At 44.4% G+C, this 18,677-nt stretch overlaps 1 protein-coding gene across 1 annotated transcript; it reads left to right on the forward strand.

The window, feature by feature from the left end:
• The first annotated feature begins 1,868 nt into the window (after positions 1-1,868).
• Positions 1,869-16,738, forward strand: GOSR2 (golgi SNAP receptor complex member 2). The gene is made up of 6 exons (XM_012655252.1): positions 1,869-1,956; positions 8,072-8,136; positions 9,603-9,711; positions 10,598-10,730; positions 13,081-13,221; positions 16,339-16,738. The coding sequence occupies exons 1-6, from the start codon at positions 1,928-1,930 to the stop codon at positions 16,498-16,500; spliced, it is 639 nt and encodes a 212-aa protein (XP_012510706.1). The 5' UTR covers positions 1,869-1,927; the 3' UTR covers positions 16,501-16,738.
• The last annotated feature ends 1,939 nt before the right edge of the window (positions 16,739-18,677 follow it).

The following is an 18,677-nucleotide window of genomic DNA, read 5'->3' on the forward strand; positions in this document are numbered from 1 at the left end:
AAGGGATTACCATGTGGAGTTTTTTGAGATAGAATCTTGCTCTTTTGCCTAGGTTGAGGTACAGTGGTCCAATCATATCTCACCATAACCTCAAACTCCTGGGCTCAAGCAATCCCCCTGCCTCAGCATCCTGAGTAGTTAGGACTACAGGCATGCGCCACCACACCCAGCTAACTTTTAAGGATTTCTTGTAGAGATGGGGTCTCCTTATGTTGCCCAGGCTGATCTTGAATTCCTGGCTTTGGAGATCCTCCCATCTCAGCCTCCCAAAGCGCTGAGATTATAGGCATGAGCCACCACACCTGTCCTCTGTTGATTCTACTCCTGCTAGTAAGCCCGTGAACCCTTCTTGCTCCTACCCAGGGAAATGGTACTTTGTATCAATTGTAGCATATATTCTACTTCATAATGTAGCTTGAGGATATGATTAGCTCTCCCAATTGACTGTAAGAGACAAGGGAGATTTGAGGGCTGTGTCTTGCTTGTGTTCGTATCCCCAATACCTGTGCATGGCACATAGTAGATGCTTAATAAACATTAGAGTAAGTAGAAAAATTAATTTTAGGGAAAGAATGTACATGGGTGGACAGTCTCTTGGGACACCAAACTGGGTGGGATCCAGGATACAGGAAAATAGAGCATCAATTTGTCAAAGGAAGAGGAACATCTCCTCCCTTGGGAGGAACTACAGATAAGCCTGGCAGGATAGAAATGGGAAAGCCTATGTGGAAAGGAAGAAGTTACCAAATCCAAGTCCCAACTCAAATGCCATCCCCTTCATTAAGTTTTTCCTGAATCTCCTCCCAGAGTCAACCCCAGCTGAGCTCATACCTTTGGATCTTTCTGGATTTTCTACCTTTCAGAATGTTTATTCATATCGTTAAATAAAATTTATAGAAGGCCATTGGTTGGGACTGAGCTCCAACACAGAACAAACCTAAATGGACTTACTCATGCTGAAGTTTCACACCACCAAGCCGAAACTAAGTTGTTTATTTGATCTTTCAAAGAGAGAGAGAGAATAGCCATATTCCCCAGGATAGAACCCTCTGCTTTAACCTTTGCAAGTAAAATAACTCCGAAATCACCAATTTGCTTCTTGTTCTGTTTCTGCTTTCCTCAACCCTTTTCTGTCTATAAAATCATTCTCCTCTGCTCCGCTTACTGGAACATTCATTTTACTTTTATAGAATGAGGTGTTGCCCCAGTGCTAGAATCACAAACAAAAGCCAGTTAAGATCTATAACCAACTTTGTTGTAATTTTGTCTTTTGACAGTATACATATCTTATTTCCTTTCCTAGATCGCAAAACTCTTTGAGGGCAGGAGGAACCCAGTTTTCCCCACATCATACATGACACAGAATTATCACCCATTCAATGTGGGGTTATTGGGTGGATAAATAGGAATGCGGGGAGATGGGCAGGCGAGTGAGTGGACAAGATCGAGACAGGAAAATCTTGTGCCAGGGAATCCAGTGAAGAGCGAAGTCTCCAGACCCACAATCAAATGGTTTAAAGCGAAGGCAAGGAGGAACCCTCCCGCTCTCTCCACGGCAGGTAGAACAGGTACTCGCAGCTTGCCTTCGATTTTGCTCTGAGGACCTCTCGTCAGTACCCCGCGACTGTCCTTTCCAATGCCTGACTCAATCCTGAAGCCGGCCTTCGGCAAAAACCTACACCTTCTTGAGAGCCTACCTACAGCCTCCACGAGAGGCCAAGCTCTGACTACATTTATCCTTCCGTTGTCGGGCCTCGTTTCTCGTTCCCCGTCTTCGATCTCTCAACCACCGCCAGTAAGGCGCGCGTGCGGGCAGCCCCGGACGGTAGGCGAGGACGGGTCCTGCGACCGGAAACCGGAAGCCGGAAGGGGGGCTGTGAGGACGTGTTTCGAGGAAGCGAGACCCGGGGCCGACGCGGCCGGCGAGATGGAGCCGCTGTACCAGCAAACGCACAAGTGAGGGCCGCGTAGGGTAGCGAGCGGGGACTAGCCTAGGCGAGGCCGGCCCCTGGGGCTGGGGCCTCGGACGTCCTCCTCTGTAGAAGCCGAGTCCTTCCGCCGGGGCACTGCCGGGGCGTCTTGGAAGTGCCTAATCCCTGGCAGGATGCCTTGATCAGTCGCGGACAGTGGGGCCCTGTCTGGGGCCCAGATACGTTGGGCAGAGGGCTGCTGAGGTCTGCAAGCCCGTGATTAGTTGCTGGATAGAGTGGGTTGAATGGAAAGCCGTACCTGCACTTTGTCCAGCACCTGCCAACTCGGTGCTCTAGGTTGGTAGAGCTAGTGGGGAGACACGGAGAAGTAGGAGACAGGGCCACTGCCGATAGGACTTTACTGTTTAGTTGGACAGTCAAGGCGCATACGAAAAAAGTATTTTTATTTCTGTTTGACTTCCACTAAAAACCGCATTTTTATGGTACAAAGAAATCGCTGTACAAATAGTATTTGCTGTTATTACTTGTTAATCATATCTGGTTACAGGTTACCTTTAAGGACATCAAAGTTTGGTTTAGCTTCTCGTAACTTAAATTCCTAGGTAGTGTCCTTTATTTATGTTGTCCTGCGTTTTTGGAACTTGCTGAGATATGTTGTTGAGTATGGTGGATAGGGACCATACTTATCCTAATTTTTTTGAAAAAATTTTTATGATTTTTTATTGTAAAATACACAATATAAAATTTTACCATTTTAACCATTAAGTGTACAGTTCGATGACGATAAGTACATTCACAATTCACATCACCACTATTTCCAGAACTCTCATCCGAAACAAACACTCTGTATTTCCAGAACTCTTTCATCCAAAACAAACACTCTGTACCTATTAAACCATTCCTCCCTTACAGAGCCCCTGGTAACCTCTTGTACTTTCTGCCTATAAATTTACCTATTCTGCATACCTCATGTAAGTGTAATCATACAGTGTTTGTCCTTTTGTGTCTGAATTATTTCACTTAGCATAATGTTTTTCAGGTTTATGTTGTAGCATGTACCAGGACTTTATTCCTTTTTATGACTGAATAATATTCCATTGTATGTATATACCACATTGTGTTATCCATTCATCTGTTGATGGACACTTGGATTGTTTCCACCTTTGGCTATTGAGAATAATGCTGCTATCAATTCTGGTATACCAATATATGTTTTAGTTCCTGTTTTCAGTTTTTTGAGGTATATGCCTATCCTATTTTAAGAATGTTCAAATTTATGCTATGGTTCTGTTCTGATGAAAACACTTAAAAGCACACTCCCACGGCTTGGAAATGAAATAAAATAGACACTCAGCCTCCCTAATGAAATGACAAAAAATGAAATGTTTTGGAGTGTTAGGAGTAAGAGGATGATGATCCTCCTAATATTTTATTTTGTAAGTTGATGGGTTTCTTTCCTTTTACGTTGGCAACGAAGGGTTTGATTTAGGTGAGTGAAAATATAAAACCTACTTAGGAATGACAGAATTTGCTTTTATTCTGGGGAGCCCTCTTGTCATATAAAAATTATAGGAAGGGACTTAAAACTAGTTTGTGAGTCATTGGGAAAAGGAATGAAACAGAAAATTACGCTCATGTTACTAAGAAAGGGCAGATCTTTTACAATAGCAAGGCACGGTTGTCTAGTAGTGCCCTAAAGTTAATGTTATGTATGGTATCTGGTTAGTTAATTGGTTAAAGGACATTGCCCAGAAGGCCAGGGACCCAGTTTATTTTCAAGAATAATTTTGTTCAGAGAGTCTCTGATTGTACCTGTTATTAGTTCAGCAGGTAGCCAATTGCAGAGAAATCTGTGTAGCTCAGAAGAGGAATATTAAATGATGTCCCAAGTAAGATTTGTGGAGTATAGATGAACTACTTGCCTCTGTAGGCCTCCAGCAACCCACCTCGGACTCTAGCAGGGTTTGCCAACTTTTTCTGTCAAGGGCCAGATAATAAATGTTTTAGTCTCTGTGGGCCTTACAGTCTCTATGGCAACTGCTGAACTCTGCTATTATAGCGGGAAAGCAGCCTTAGACAATATGTAAACTAATTGATGTGCCTATGTTCTGATAAAATTTTATTTGTAAAAACAAGCAGTGGGCCACTTTGCCCCACCACTATTAGGCCCTCTACTACCCAGTCACTTATTCATTCAATGAGTATTTGGTGAGCACCTACTATGTGTTGGGTACCATTCTTGGTGCTGGTAGTACAGTGCTGCCCTCAAGGAATTTGCTTTCTTTTATGCTGCAATATGTTACTGTCTGCCTTTCCTCTCAACCACTGAGCCAGGAGTGGCAGTTCTGGTTCTAGACTTCCTTGCTTTGTTTTCCTCATCTGTAAAGTAGTAGTTTGGGCTGGCGAAACTGTAAGGCTGCTTTCAACTCCATAATACTGGTGATTCGGTGTCTTTCAGAGGAAGCACGTGAAGTCCTATGAGCACCAGCAATTAACTTTTGCAACTTGCAGAAATTGATGGTTGTAGCTGAATTGACACAACAGTAACTGAACATGTTAATTTTATTGGAACTTTGAACCCAATTTGTGATTATCTCTTGTCATGTTCCTAAAAGTACACTGGAATTAGATCAACACTTTAAAGTTACATATCTTGAAAATTCCTGATCTGAACAATGAATGAATGAAATATTATTTAAGTGTAAATTTACACTTAAATAATATTTCATTAAGATGACCTTTATAGAGGAGCTAATAGCCAGGCTTCTATTTTTGAGAGCCCAGTGGTTGTAAAGCTGCCCACCTTTTTTCCCTGTGTAGTCCAAGATCAGTCTCCTGTCCTAGACCTTATCTCTAGAGATTCTGACTCAGTAGGTCTGGGGCACAAGAAGCTGTATATTTAACAAGCTTTCCAGGTTATTCTGATGAGCAGCTGGGTTTAAGATCATTATTTTATCTCAAGACCAATTTTTCTTTTTCCGATTTTGCCCTCTGACGGGGTAAAGGCTAAACGTAGAGAGGCAGAGTGGGTGAAATGAAAATGACCAGATGGTTGCCACTACTTTTAAGTAAAAACAGCAAACTTATGTGATGTTGCGTAGGTTATACAGCATTTTCATATGTATTTCAATTTATAACCCTTAAATAGTTGTTAGTACCCCTATTTTATAGTTGAGGAGACTAGGTACCAAGGAGTCAAATGACTTGCTCAATGTCCCTAAGCTTGTACATAGTAGAACCTGTGTCTCCTTAATGGATGCCAGAATCTCTCTAGGACATATTTCTGGAAGGAGAATGCTGGGTCATAGGATGGAGACATATTTGATTCTACTAGTTATTTATTATCAGAAGGCTTTTAAAGTGTTTTAGCAATTTATAATCCTAACAGCCATGCATGAGAGTTCGAGTCTTCCTATATCCTTATCAATGTGTATGTTCTCAAACTTTAAAATATTTGTCAGTTTGATGCGGAAAACATGATGTCATTGTTTTTTGAGGGTTTTTTTGGTTTTGTTTTTGTTTTAGAGATAGACCCTCACTCTGTCCCCCAGGCTGGAGTGCAACACCATCATAGTTCACTGTAACCTCGAATTCCTGGGTTCAAGTGATCCTCCTGCCTCAGCCTCCCAAGCAGCTAGGACTGCAGGAATGCAACACTAGGCCTGGCTAATTTTTTTTAGTTTTTTGTGGAGATGGGGTCTTGCTGTGTTGCCCAGGCTGGTCTTAAACACCTGGCCTCCTGTCTCAGCCTCCCAAAGTGTTGGGATTACAGGCGTGAGCCACCGTGCCTGGTCAATGTCATTGTTTTTAATTTGTGTTTTCCTAGTAAAGTTGAGTATCTCCGTGTATTTATTGACCATTTGGGTTTCCTTTTCTGCCATTTGCCCTTTCCCCATCTTTTTAAAAATTGCTGTTTGACTATTACTGATTTGTAGCAATTCTTGATATATTCTGGATATCAGTTCTTTATTATCTGCTGCAGATATCTTCCAGTCTGTGCCATCTTTTTGTTCTTTTTTAGGGTACCTTTGGGGTAAAGAAGTTTTTTGTTTTAATGTAGTCACACTTATCAGTCTTTTCTTTTGTGGTTTGTTTTGGACAGGGGTTGGTTTTTGTCTTACGTAAGAAATCCTCCTTTAACCTGAGGTCATTTATGTACGCCTGTATTTTCTTCAGAAAGTTTTAAAAGCCTTTCTTTTTACATTTAGATTTTAAACCATCTTGAGTTTATTTTTGTGTGTTACCTGAGGTGTCTTTTTTCTATGTGGATAACAAATGGAGCTGTTAGCATTTATTGTAGTCCATTCTTTTCCAACTGGTTTATGTCACCAAGTTCCCAAATATGTGGGACTGTTTCTGGCCTCTATTCTTTCCTCTTGGGTCACGATTAGGGTTTGTCTTTCCTTGTGCATTTGTACCTGCACTGCTCCTACATTGTTTTAATTATCGTGGCTTTGTAATAAGTCTTAATAGCAGATGGGATAAGTCATTTCTTCAGAGTTGTCTTGGCTATTCTTTGTCCCCTTCCCCCCACCTTCTTATTGTATTGCTGTTCCTGTTGATAATGCCACCCTTCAGATTTGCTCTGTTAAGTCACTGAAAATTTACGTCACAGCCTACATCCAGGCCTTCAGTGAAGCCCGAATTCTCTCCATGGGTGCTGCCATCCAGCCGCTGTAGCTGTTGCCTCGGCTGCTCTGATCCACACGTCGGTCACTTCACACTGCACTCCTCCTTCAGCCCCCACACCCCCACGTCCCCCATCCCAGAGTATGCTGGACTTACCTTGCTGAAGCAGCAGTCTGGGCTCTCAGACTCTAGTAGTGATTTCTAGTTGCTTCTCAGGGCTGTAAGTCTTGTCTAGGAGTAGCCTCCGGAGTCATTTGACAGCTTACCTAGCTTCTTCTGGTGCCGTAGCTCATGTTTAGAGGCCACAGGGAAGCCCTGGGAAAGATCAGACACAAACTGAAACCAAATTTGGGTGCCTGGCTGGCACTGGTAAATTTGGGGTCATAGTTGGTAGTGCTCACAGTGGAGGAGGGTCACTCACCTTTCCCTCCGGAGTTGGGGTTGGGGTTGGGGCTGATGTGAGAGCTCAGCAGGCCCCCTTCACATGGGCTCTCACGTGGGGAGACCTCCGCCATAGGCACCAGGAGGCGGTTGTTAGGGCCAGCATGAGCAGTATCCCAAGGACTGATTATGGGGGACCACTAGAAAAGGTTCTGAGGGCGACCTTGGCCAAGCCCTGGGAAGCCTCCAGAGAGTGCTCTAGGGCCTGATGTCTGGGACCATGCCAGAGGTTCAGGGTACAGTGTCGCATTTCCAAACGACATGCAGTCCCTGTTGCCCAGGAAAAGATGTTTACCAAACAGGAGATCCCTATCTTTCAGGGCCTTCCTCTGAATGGTTTCCCCCAACTAATCGCCTCATCTGCCTCTCCCCTCTGCCCTGACTCTTTTGCAAGCAGGCCGGCCTGCTTCTAATCCACATGACATGTCTTGCATGCCTTTTTCATATCATTTTTTCCCTAATCTTCCTTCACCAAATTATTTCTCCCTTCTTCAAAGTGACGCTCAGAAGTCCCTCTGTCCACAAAACTTCTCAGCTTCCTCTTTCCCAGCCCCAGCCCTTCTGTTTGCTTGCATAGCTCCTCAGCTTTCTATTTGTTTACACTGATGTGTGTTGGTTTTCTCGTAAATCTTCCCAGGGCTTTTTCATGTCGATCTGGCCTGTCATTCCTAATTACATTGTTTCTCAGGGACAAGGATTATATCTCTCTTGCCCTTTGACTCTTCCTAATACAGACCAGTGCTCTGCACATTGGGTCGTAGAACAGAGTGTAGGATTGGCTGGGTCCAGTTTGAGGTTTATCACTTGCTGTGTGACCCTGAACAAGTTACATAACCTTTCTGGGCCTCAGTCTTATCAAATGAGGATGATGATAGTAGTTTAATATCAGTGTTAAGGTATTAGAAACCATGCCAGAACGTGTAGCCTGAAGTGCCACATACAAATTTTACAGTTCAGTGATGCCGTCAGTTTAAATCAGTTACATGTTGGCATCAGAAAAATTGTCTTTCCTGACTGAAGCGCTGTTGATTACTCCCGTCTCACTCATTTCCTCCCTCTTCCTTTGATAGGCAGGTCCACGAGGTCCAGTCTCACATGGGACGCCTGGAGACGGCAGACAAGCAGTCTCTGCACTGTGAGTAATTAACTATGGAGACCAGAGTCCTCTCTCTGATGACACGGTGCTAATGGGCTGGGTTTCCTGACTGCGCTCTGCCTCCGGGGCTTAATGATTCAGCGTGGAATGAGTTTTGTTGTTCGGGTGGACAGAGAGACCCCATGGCAAAGTCACTGATTTCCTGATTGTGCCCTTTGGAATCCCACCAGTCTTATCCCCCATTACCCCTCCACTCAACCTGACATGGCCCTATGGGAATGGAGGCTCCTTCCTCCATCTGTCTTAATCTAATTACCGAGTCCTTAGAGGAATGTACTCCATAAAAATTCAGAGATGTTAAACTGGAATTGGCCATTTCTTCTGAGCTGAGAACTGTGGCTTTTTAGGAGGATTATTCAGAAACGAAGAGCAATATTAATTAGTTTAGTTCCCACACCATGATTTCTTCTGAGAAGCATGCTGTTTTTTGGTTTTGGGATTTTTTTTTCTATTCTAAGAAAAGGTCCTTTTTCTGAGTCAGCTGTACAGACACCACCTGCAGGGGCTGTCTTCCCCGCTCACTGCTCGCCTGTCACCAGGCCCTTTCCTACTGTTTCTCATGTCTCCTTTCACAGCTTCAAAAGCATCCCTTCTCTTGCTTCTGCTCCCCACCTTGTTCTAATCTAAACTGTCTTTGTTGGCTGTGGGCGCAAAGGCCTAGAAGGGGCAGTGTCACTGCTGTCGCTTCTTTAGGGGGCAAGAGGCAGTTTGGCTGCTTTCTTTTGTGCACAGTTTAGTTTCTTTGTTAATTGGACTTTGTTTGCCTTCCCAACAATCTCATTGTTGCATGATTAGAAATGGAAAAGAGGTCATTTTGACCATCTTATCAAAAGGGATAAGGAAAATGACTGTTTATCATCTTTTTACCTCTGTGGAGTCTTTCCTGGGCCTTCCCTATTGGTTTTTGGTCTATTTTGGGGACTCCAGCATTGCTCAGCCCACCCGTTCTTACAGAAAGCCTAAGGGAGTGCTTCTCTGTACGTTTCACATACTAATTTTTCCTTTCCTTTGTGCTTTTTTTGTTAACCTCATTACTGTAGGGACTTCAGTTGGCAGTCTTTGTACTAGGTAGTTATAATCCATGTCTGAGAACAGTCTCAAAGGAAAAAAAAACCTATATTAGAAAATGTAGCTTAAAATATTTATTTGGACAACCTTTAAATGTTCATTTATTTTCTAAAGATAGGAAATTTATTTGTACAGGTTTACCTTTAGCTTTTTTTAAAAACTGGCATTGTTATGGTATGAACAGCTATATATGTTTTTCTTAGAAGCATTTACAGTATACCTTGAATTTTTTTCCATTCATTATTGTATACATTTTTCTCCTTTGAAATATGTATTTTCTAGTTTATTGGATATAGGAAAAAAATGTGTGATTTATCATTCTAATTTAAGTGCACTATCTCTTTTCCAGCAATTATTCTTTTTTCTCTTTTGTGCAGTAGTAGAAAACGAAATCCAAGCAAGCATAGACCAGATATTCAGCCGTCTAGAACGTCTGGAGATTTTGTCCAGCAAGGAGCCCCCTAACAAAAGGCAGAATGCGAAACTGTGAGTATCGACCTCTGACATGGCTCTCATACCCTAGGTCAGTCAAAACAGGCCTTTTGCAGGGGCTGTAGAATATTCTGAAATATTGAAGAACTGAGACTATGCAAAGATAAAGTTCCCCAAAAGGGTGCAGTTATATCTGAGTGATAACCCCTCAAAATAAAAAGCCTGCGAGCTTTTTATTTTGAGGGGTTATCAAAATAAACCTCGCAGAGAGGTTGTTGGCACAGAAGCCTGGTGACCCCTTACCTCTTCGGTGTCATTTTGAAATACTGCCTCCAGTTCTTTTTTCTGACCAGGTCCATGGCTACTTGAAGCCTAATGCTGCCAGGGAGTTTTGTTCTGCTATTTGGCTCCCACTGGTCCTTGGGTTGAAATGAAATCTTGATCTTAATCACTTCAGTCAGTCTATTTATAATGAAATACTGATCTAATGTTTGATACTCCACCATGAAATTAAAATGCAACCACCCTCACCACCTCCACCCCCAGCTCCTGATTCCAAAGGGTTTATGAAACTTCACTGATGCTTTACCTCAAAGTCGCCCTTGGGCTTCTTTCAGAGGAGTGATATAATTCATAGAAGGTCAGGAAGAGGTCATCTAACCTGCTTCCTGTCACCTGTTCCCTGTCATGCATCCAGAATCAGAGACCAGCAGATATTTAAGTAAAGCAGCTAGAATCTTGCGTGCTACAGCCTCACTTCAACCACAGGCTACTTCCTTACTATCAACACCATTGATCAAAATCAGATCTCTTGGGGGATAGTGCAGGGTGGTGTAGGGAGCAGTAAGGAAACATCGTCTTTCCCGAATACACAGCCTGGCTGCCTCAGATTGTGCCGCCCTGGTTCCTGGAATTTAATCTCTCTCTCCATCAATTCTAGTCGTGTTGACCAGTTAAAGTACGATGTCCAGCACCTGCAGAGTGCTCTGAGAAACTTCCAGCATCGGCGCTATGCAAGGGAGCAGCAGGAGAGACAGCGAGAGGAGCTTCTGTCTCGCACCTTCACCACTAATGTAAGCCAGGCACGTGGTGGGGGTCTGCAGGCACTTGGCAGATCGTTGGGGGCTGGAGCTCGGGTCTCTGAGCTTTGTCTTTTTCGGGAGTGTCTGAAGCCTACTGATGAGAGGGAAACCAACTGAAAATGCCAGTGGACTCTGTGCATCCCCACAGATGTTAGACCTAGATAGGCAGTCTCTTTCTCTAACACAGAAACCTGAAGAGGAAGCAGTTAAATTGAAGGAATGGGCAGAGGTGAAAATTACCTGGTTGGACTGGTCCGTTGCAGAGAGGTGGAAGTTCACATGGTAGAAACGTTTTTCTCATCAGATAGAGACAGATGATTAGAACTTAGACCATTTGTAGAGAAGGCAGCATTTCAAAGCTGCCTTCGGGCAGTTGCCATTGTGCCGTGTATGTGTGTGGTTCCAGTGTCAGATGCATTAAAATGTTTTTGCCCCTAGTCTGAGCAGCAGTTTGGAGGAATTTGTTAACAGATGTTTACGGTTAGATGAACTGCTTGACTTGAATCTGTTTGAAAATGTGTTGGTTTGCATGTTTGATTTCTTAGAACCCATTATCTGTGCCCTTTAATTGCAATAGTATCATTTCCTGCACATGGTTGTAGAACATACTGGCCTTTTTCTGTGTCCCGCATAACCTATTCCACCGAATGAGATGGGTTTTGGTTTTTTGTATTTTGTTTTTTACAGAGAGGTTTATTTTCTAAGAGATTTTAGCTTTCTAAGCCTGTCATTAGAATTCATATCATTTCCCACTGTGCAGATGTTTAACTCTTGTTGCTGCGTCCGTGCTTTGCAGTAAATTTCCCCAAGCTTTTCAGAATGTGCCTACATAGTTTTTGTTTCTCCAGAGTAAGCAGTCAAGTCACAATGTTTAACAATTCAAAAATGTAACAAACTGTAAGACACACTAAGAGATGTTGTATGGGCTTTTGATAGTTATGACGTTGTATTCAGGCCTTTCTCAGGGAAGGGATGATTGCTTAGGATTATTTTTGTTTCTTGCCACAATAACGCTGTGCATACAATAGGCCCTTAATAAACATTGGCTTGCCAAATGAAACTTATTCCTGGTCACTCTATGATCTGGTGCTCTGATACATTTTTCCGAGAGATAATGGCCCATCAGCCGTACCCTTTCAGATGGGAGGGTAAGAAAGATTTGTATATAAATGGCATTCAGTAAGTGTTTGTGAAATAAATGAAGAGAAGTCTCTAATTGATTCTTTCTAACTTTAGAGTCTTTTGACCCCACTGAGCATTGGCTGTATGCAGAATGCTATTTAAGGTGCTAAGAGTAAAACGTATGAGAAAATTAAAAGACATGACTCCTACCTCTGAGAAGCTCCCACGCTAGCAGGGGTGATGGAAATGTACACATGAAAAATGATTCTGAATTTGACCAGCAAAGAAAAGATGGTTTAACCTCTTTATGACAATTGAAACAGCACTACGTGGCAGGAGAGTTTGTAATCGTCCGGAGGCAGGAAAGCAAAGAGAACTCTATTACCGCTGTAATGCCTTGCTCCTGTCTACCGCCCGCTTTCAGCGTAAAATTAGAGCCACCAGGATTGGTCTTGGTGCTTCTCCCACAGTACGGTTAGGAGGGCAGGCCTTGCACTCAGGACCCAGATTCTTGCCCTGCTGGACTCTTACCAGCTGTGTCATCTTGGAGAAGTCATTCCACTTCTCTGGGCATCAGTTTCTTCATCTGTAAAGTGGGGATGATTAGAGTAATCATTGCAGAGAGTGGGGATTCAGTGAGTTCAGGGCGATGAGCCTGTAAAGCGGAAAGCACTGGATCAGGATTAGTTTTTTCTCTCTTCATTTCTTCAGCAAACTTTTCTTGCCTGCTCAGAATAGTCTCATCCTAAACACTGTTAGACCTTTAATAGAAAGCTGTCTTTTCTGTCCTTAGCCCCGGTCTACTTGGAGAGATAAGCTATAGATAAAATAGCTAAAGAACAAAACCTTTAAGGGAAAGCCAAGTAAAAGAACATTTGGAACAAGCTAGGTTAAAGAGTGGTCAGAGAAAGCCCTCAGGAGAAATCCAATGAGGTCTTGAAGGAATAGTTTTTCCCAAGCGGGGATAATGACACAGAGGCAGGATTAAGAATACTTGTGTGGCGGAACTCGTTTGGAGAGTGACAGATGTGAGACAAGTTCCTCCTCTTCCTTGTGAACAGAGGCCACCCCAGATTGTTGCCTTCTCTTTGTTAGGTTCCTCTGATTCTTGCACCAGTCCCTCTTGCTGTTCTTCTGGCTTGGCCTTGGCCTGGGGCAGTCAGCCCCTGAGAGATAACTAGTAAGCGAAGTTAATCAAGTGCCTGCGTTTCTTTCATAGGACTCTGACACCACCATACCAATGGATGAATCCCTGCAGTTTAACTCCTCCCTCCAGAAAGTTCACCACGGCATGGATGACCTCATTGGAGGCGGGCACAGTATTCTGGACGGACTGAGGGCCCAGAGACTGACTTTGAAGGTGGGGTCCCTACTGGGGGACAGGGAGAAGGCCTCTTGCTTTGCCCTCATCCAACAGTTTGGTACCTGTGTTTACATTTTGATTACGTGTCCCCGAATTGTGATATTTTGATGACAAGACAGAGCCCTTGAGTTTGGGATCTTTCCTGTTGGAGTTGAGCTATTGTGAGCCTAAAAGTAACCAGCTCCTTTTCCAGTGCTTGGAACAAACCATAAAGTGGCCTCTCTTGGTTTCTAGATCTTTTCCCATTTATTGAACTTATCCGAAAGTGACTGCTACCACAAGGGGAATGGATAATAGGCTGAGAAATTCCGTATAGAATCCACTCTTGTACAAATGAAGACCTGGCTATAGTTTGGTACCTCACCCCAAGGTGATTTTCCCTTAGGGTCCCTCTTGGGGACTGCCTTGTAACTAAGACCTTTTTGTACTTCAGTAACTGAATCCCCGTGGGTGGGGTCTTCGGGCTGCCTGGTTGATTGCAGTAAATAGCTTCTAGAGCACGTGGTGGTGATCCCCAGCGACTCCTCACTCTCTTTTTAGCCACGGGTAGTCCTAGAAGCCCTGCCCCATTGGCACTGCTGAGACTCTAGCTAGCCCCTGGGAGTGGTTCACAGAAACATTACACAGCCTCTGATGTCAGACACATGTTTCAGCCTCAGCCCTTTTCCTGTATCAGCCCTGATGGATAATGGGGTGTGGGCTCTGCCTGTTATCAGGGTGTGGTTCCCTGTGAACGAAGCACTCCCAGCCACTGAGCTGTGAGAAACAGTCACTCGGAAGTGTGAGCTTTATCTTAGTTTTTGTTGGACCATGTTGAGCCTGTCAGCTCCGCAGGACTTCGGTACATTTCTGAACAGCCCCTGTTTTACCGGGGAGAGGGTCAGGCAAGTGCAAGTGACACTCGCCTCCTGCTGACAGTTGCGGTGTTTCAGATGGCCTGGAAGGGTGGTCTCTGGCAGCCTGCTGGGTGGGCCCCTTTCATAAGAGCCACCTGCAGTGATCTGAACTGATACCATGTTGATTAGCCTGCCCTCTCTTTAGGAAACTGCTGCTCTCCTTTCATATCTCTGAAAAGCAGTAGAGCCCTTTTAGGATGACACTCTGTGTCACACTGATGAAGAGCCTGTGGGGGTTAGAGCTGATTGTTAAGGCACGTGTTAGCTTCCTGCTGAAGTCTGGCAGCACCGAGAGAGTCCACGCACATCCCGCCACCCACGTCCCGCGACCCACACTCTGTTGTCGGAGGTGAAGTGCTGGGAGGCTGTCGAGGTGCTTGGGGCTTGAGACGGGGTTCTAATTCCATTTCCTCTGTGCACCTACTACTGCCTGGCTTTGTCTCTTGATTCCCTCTACGTGCCTCCCACCCCGCCTCTGCCAGGGGACTTTCTGCCTAAACCATTTCAAAGGAACATAGGAGAGGGCATGAACGAGCTAGGCTGAAGCACCCTGATGTGGGCCAATTGTGGTAGAAAATGAATACACTTTTTGACATTTATGGTCATTTGTAGATGATTTAGAAGCTTGATCCTTAACCTCACACGGTGATGAAATAATTTGCACATTCAGAGCCAAGCAAGACTTTAACAAGAGTCTAATGTTTACTGTCACCATCATGGAAAGAAAACATTTCTCTGGTTTCCTCTGACAGCAGTCAGGTTTGACTTGTGATCTCTCTCGATGAAGCTTGTTAATTGTTGTCTGGGTGGAATGTAGGCTTTGAGTTCCTGTCCATAGTGCCTTGTGGTGTTCTCACTCCCCTGCCTCTTCTCTCAGTTGCTCATTAATGTGAGTTCATTGCAAAGATGGATGTGGGTGGGGCATTAGGTTAGATGCCATCCATGTGGGTGCAGTTGGTGTTGTGTGTAGGAGTAACCTGGGATCTGTACAGTGTTCATTACGCTTGCTAGTTCATGAGAAATTAGATATGCATAAAGATGAAAATTAGAAAGCAGTGAGGAAGGGCAGGCTGGATGGTTTGGGCTTTGGGTTTAGAAATAAAATACTCTTTTGTTTTGGTGGTGGGTGCTGACATTTATATAAGGGGTTTTAGGTCTTTATGTTGGTGTTTCTGTCTTTCCATCTTTTCCCACTTCAAACCCTCTCATCAACATGGACTTTGGCCCACATATTGTACTTGGTAGAGTCCCCAAAGATTCTACTCCACAAAGTGAACAGGTTGGTATCAAGGATTATTAGATCTAGGGAGCCAAGAACAAGGGTTTTGATGTTGCCTTTTTAAAATATAAAATATTTTAATTTTTACTGAGGTATAATTTACATACAGTGAGGTATACAGATCTTATTTGTACAGTTCAGTGAATTTTGACAAATGCGTACAGCTTTTACTGACATTCCTATCAAAGTACGGATCACTTCCATCAACCCTGAGAGATCTCTCCTACCCCTTCCCAGTCAGTCAACCCCTCTCCCCCAGCCAGCCACCGTTCTGATTTATTTCTCCATAAGTTAGTTTTGCCCGTTATTGAACTTCATATAAATGTATTCATACTACTCTTTTGTGTGTGGCTTCTTCCTCTCAGTAGTGTTCCCGAGGCTCGCTGACATTGTTGCGTGTTTAGTCACGTGTTGGTAATTAGGTGCTCTCTATTGCCCAGTGGTATTCTGTTGCGCAGATACAGTAATACCGTAATTTGTTCATTCATCCTCTGGCTGATAGACACCTGGATGGTTTCTAGTTTTTAGTTGTTCTCCTATGTGTTTCTCTAGAGGCTTTGTTGTAGTTTTGGCTCTTACGTTAAATTCTATAACCCATCTCAGTGTTATACTATACATGAATTGAGATGCATTTTTACGCACGTATGTATATGTGATATATATGAGATGTATGTGCATCATATGCTACGTTTATATGATATGTCGGCAGTCATTCCAACACCATTTGTGGAAAAGACTTTTCTTTCCCTGGTGCATTGCTCTGGTACTGTGATCAAAAATCAGTTGGCCATATGAGAGTGAATCTTTTTCTGGTTGGTGCTGCGTTCTGGGCATGACCAAGAGAATGTCTGTTGGTAAAGCCCCATCTCGTGATGACATTCACCACCCTTGGCAAAGCTAGTTGATCTTTGTTTTTCTTTCTCTTCTCATCTGCTCCAGGGGACTCAGAAGAAGATCCTTGACATTGCCAACATGCTGGGCTTGTCCAACACAGTGATGCGGCTCATTGAAAAGCGGGCTTTCCAGGACAAGTACTTTATGATCGGCGGGATGCTGCTTACCTGTGTGGTCATGTTCCTCGTGGTGCAGTACCTGACATGAGCCGGCCCAGCCCAGCAGCTGAACAGCGTTCCCACCGCGTGCCAGTGTGTGTGAGTGTGTGTGCATGAAAGAGAGGGGGGCTCATAGGCCACCTTTTGAAATGTGTGCCTGTCTTAACTGTGAAGACACTTGGGAGTAATTGTGATCTAGATTCAGACGTGCTCTGTTTTCTGTGACATCTTGGAGGGGGAGCTAAGGCCACCAAGATGCGCGGTGCTTAGGAAACGAAAGCAGTCCCTATTCTCTCTCTCTCGCTCTCACTCTCACTGGGGAAGGGAAAGAATGGCTTTGGTGGCTTTGTCCATACAGCTGAAGTGCATCCTGGGAAGGCTTCCACACTGAGCCTTGTATGCAGGACTCTCCACACTTTCACACCTTGTCATCATCCGGCCTTTCTGGCTCCTAATGCATAGGCTGGAGCAAAAGCAAGAAGGAGAAGAAAGAGGCCTTCTTCTCCTGCAGCCATTATAGTAGATAGATTCACATGCTGTTGCTCCTGGCCACCTCCTCACCCCCCCCTCCCAGATGACATGTAGCTGACTAACTGCTAATACTCATCACTCTTCCCTGGGAGCAGCTACCTAGGGGAAACGAGGCATTGAAGCTGTTGCTGATAACAAGTAAGATTTTCCACATTATATTTGTTGGGTGTTTTCTCCTAAAGTGAGGCCAGTGTTATTCCCTGGGAGAATTCAGTCTTGAGACTGAAGACTGTAGTCAGTGATTTTTTCCTAGTCATTCACAGAATGGTTGGCTTTTAAGATTCAAAGACTGCAACTTGGTACCTCTGCCGGGCTTTGGTGGGCCTTTGCCCCTTAGAAAGTAGCTGTGAGCAAAGGTTAGTGATTTGTCAATTACAGTCTCATCTCTGGGTTTAGCATCTCTTAATTCTTTGACTGTCTTCTCCTCCTTGAAATATATTAGCACCTGCTAGCCAAGGCCCCATTCTGCCTAGCCAGTGTAGGCGGATACCACCCTGGAGGCATCCCTAGTATGTCTGTCCTTGTAATACCCTGTTTTCAGGGACCACAGCCTTTTTCCTTCTCTGACTGGCCCTGGATGAAGGCTGTCCCAATACCCAGTATACTGTGGGATTTATTATAAAGCCAGTCTGTCTTGAAGTCTCTGATGTGATTATATGGTAAAAGTACCAGAAGGACCTGGGTAGTATATTTTCTCATTTATCACAGGCCTTGCCAGCCCTACTGTGGGCACAGTAGCCTGATGGCAAGACATAAAATAACCCTCAGAATTCCCCAGAGGAACTGGAAATCTGGTCAGTATTAACCCCACCTTTGATTGCCTTTCCCCACCTACTTCCTGTCTTTGTGTGTCACTTGAACTGTCTTCTAATTTCCCTTCTTTTCTGTGTGTGTTCCATTTCACCTCCCTTACTCCCCTCCTACCTGTTTCTGTAGCCATATTGGTCTCTTCAGACACATCTGTGACGTATCTCCCCTTTTGGTGAATTTTTTTACTTGGCACAGATAGTTAACGTGAGTTTCCTGGGTACTAACTTCACACTTTTGGTCAGATAGGATCTCCATTGCTCCTACCCCTCTGGTCCAAACAGGGGCCCTAGATTTCCACGGAAGGAGGAATCTGTGATCCCTTCTGAAAAGGGTTGAGGGCCCTGCCAGAGTGAAAACAGTGGCCTGGAGGGTGCAGAGGGTTGCAGCACCTTCAAACCTAGTTCTAAGTTTGGGGTGGCAAAGTTTTAAATTTTCATCACATCAGCACCCCTGCTCTCCTAGGGCCTACCCACAGGGTTCTTGGCAGTCCATAAAATATATTTTTGGACCACACAGACCCAGCTGTCCTGTCCCCTGGGTACCCACACTTTGGAGGAAGGTATGCAGGGAGCAGCTGAGCCATTTGGATTTAGACTCTGTGAGACAGAAGCCATACCTCCCAACCCCCTCCCTGCACTGGCTGATGTGACATCTTTGTAGCGTATACCAACGCATTTCCATACTTCACAGCAGGTGTTGGCCTCGGTGAGTTTTCCTGCTGTACCTTGAGAGCCAGTTCCCTCCCCTTCTTTGGAATAAAAATTGTGAAGGTAGTTTGTGGATCTTTACCCCCTGGGGCTCAGGAAAAGCAGCCAGTTTGTCTGGAGGCCCAGGGGCACTGAGACCGTGTCATCATGTGACCACCTTCCTTCACACTTTCAGTGT

The sequence above is a fragment of the Propithecus coquereli genome, unplaced genomic scaffold (assembly GCF_000956105.1).
Source record: "Propithecus coquereli isolate 6110/MARCELLA unplaced genomic scaffold, Pcoq_1.0 Scaffold469, whole genome shotgun sequence".
Taxonomy (NCBI): Eukaryota; Metazoa; Chordata; class Mammalia; order Primates; family Indriidae; genus Propithecus; species Propithecus coquereli.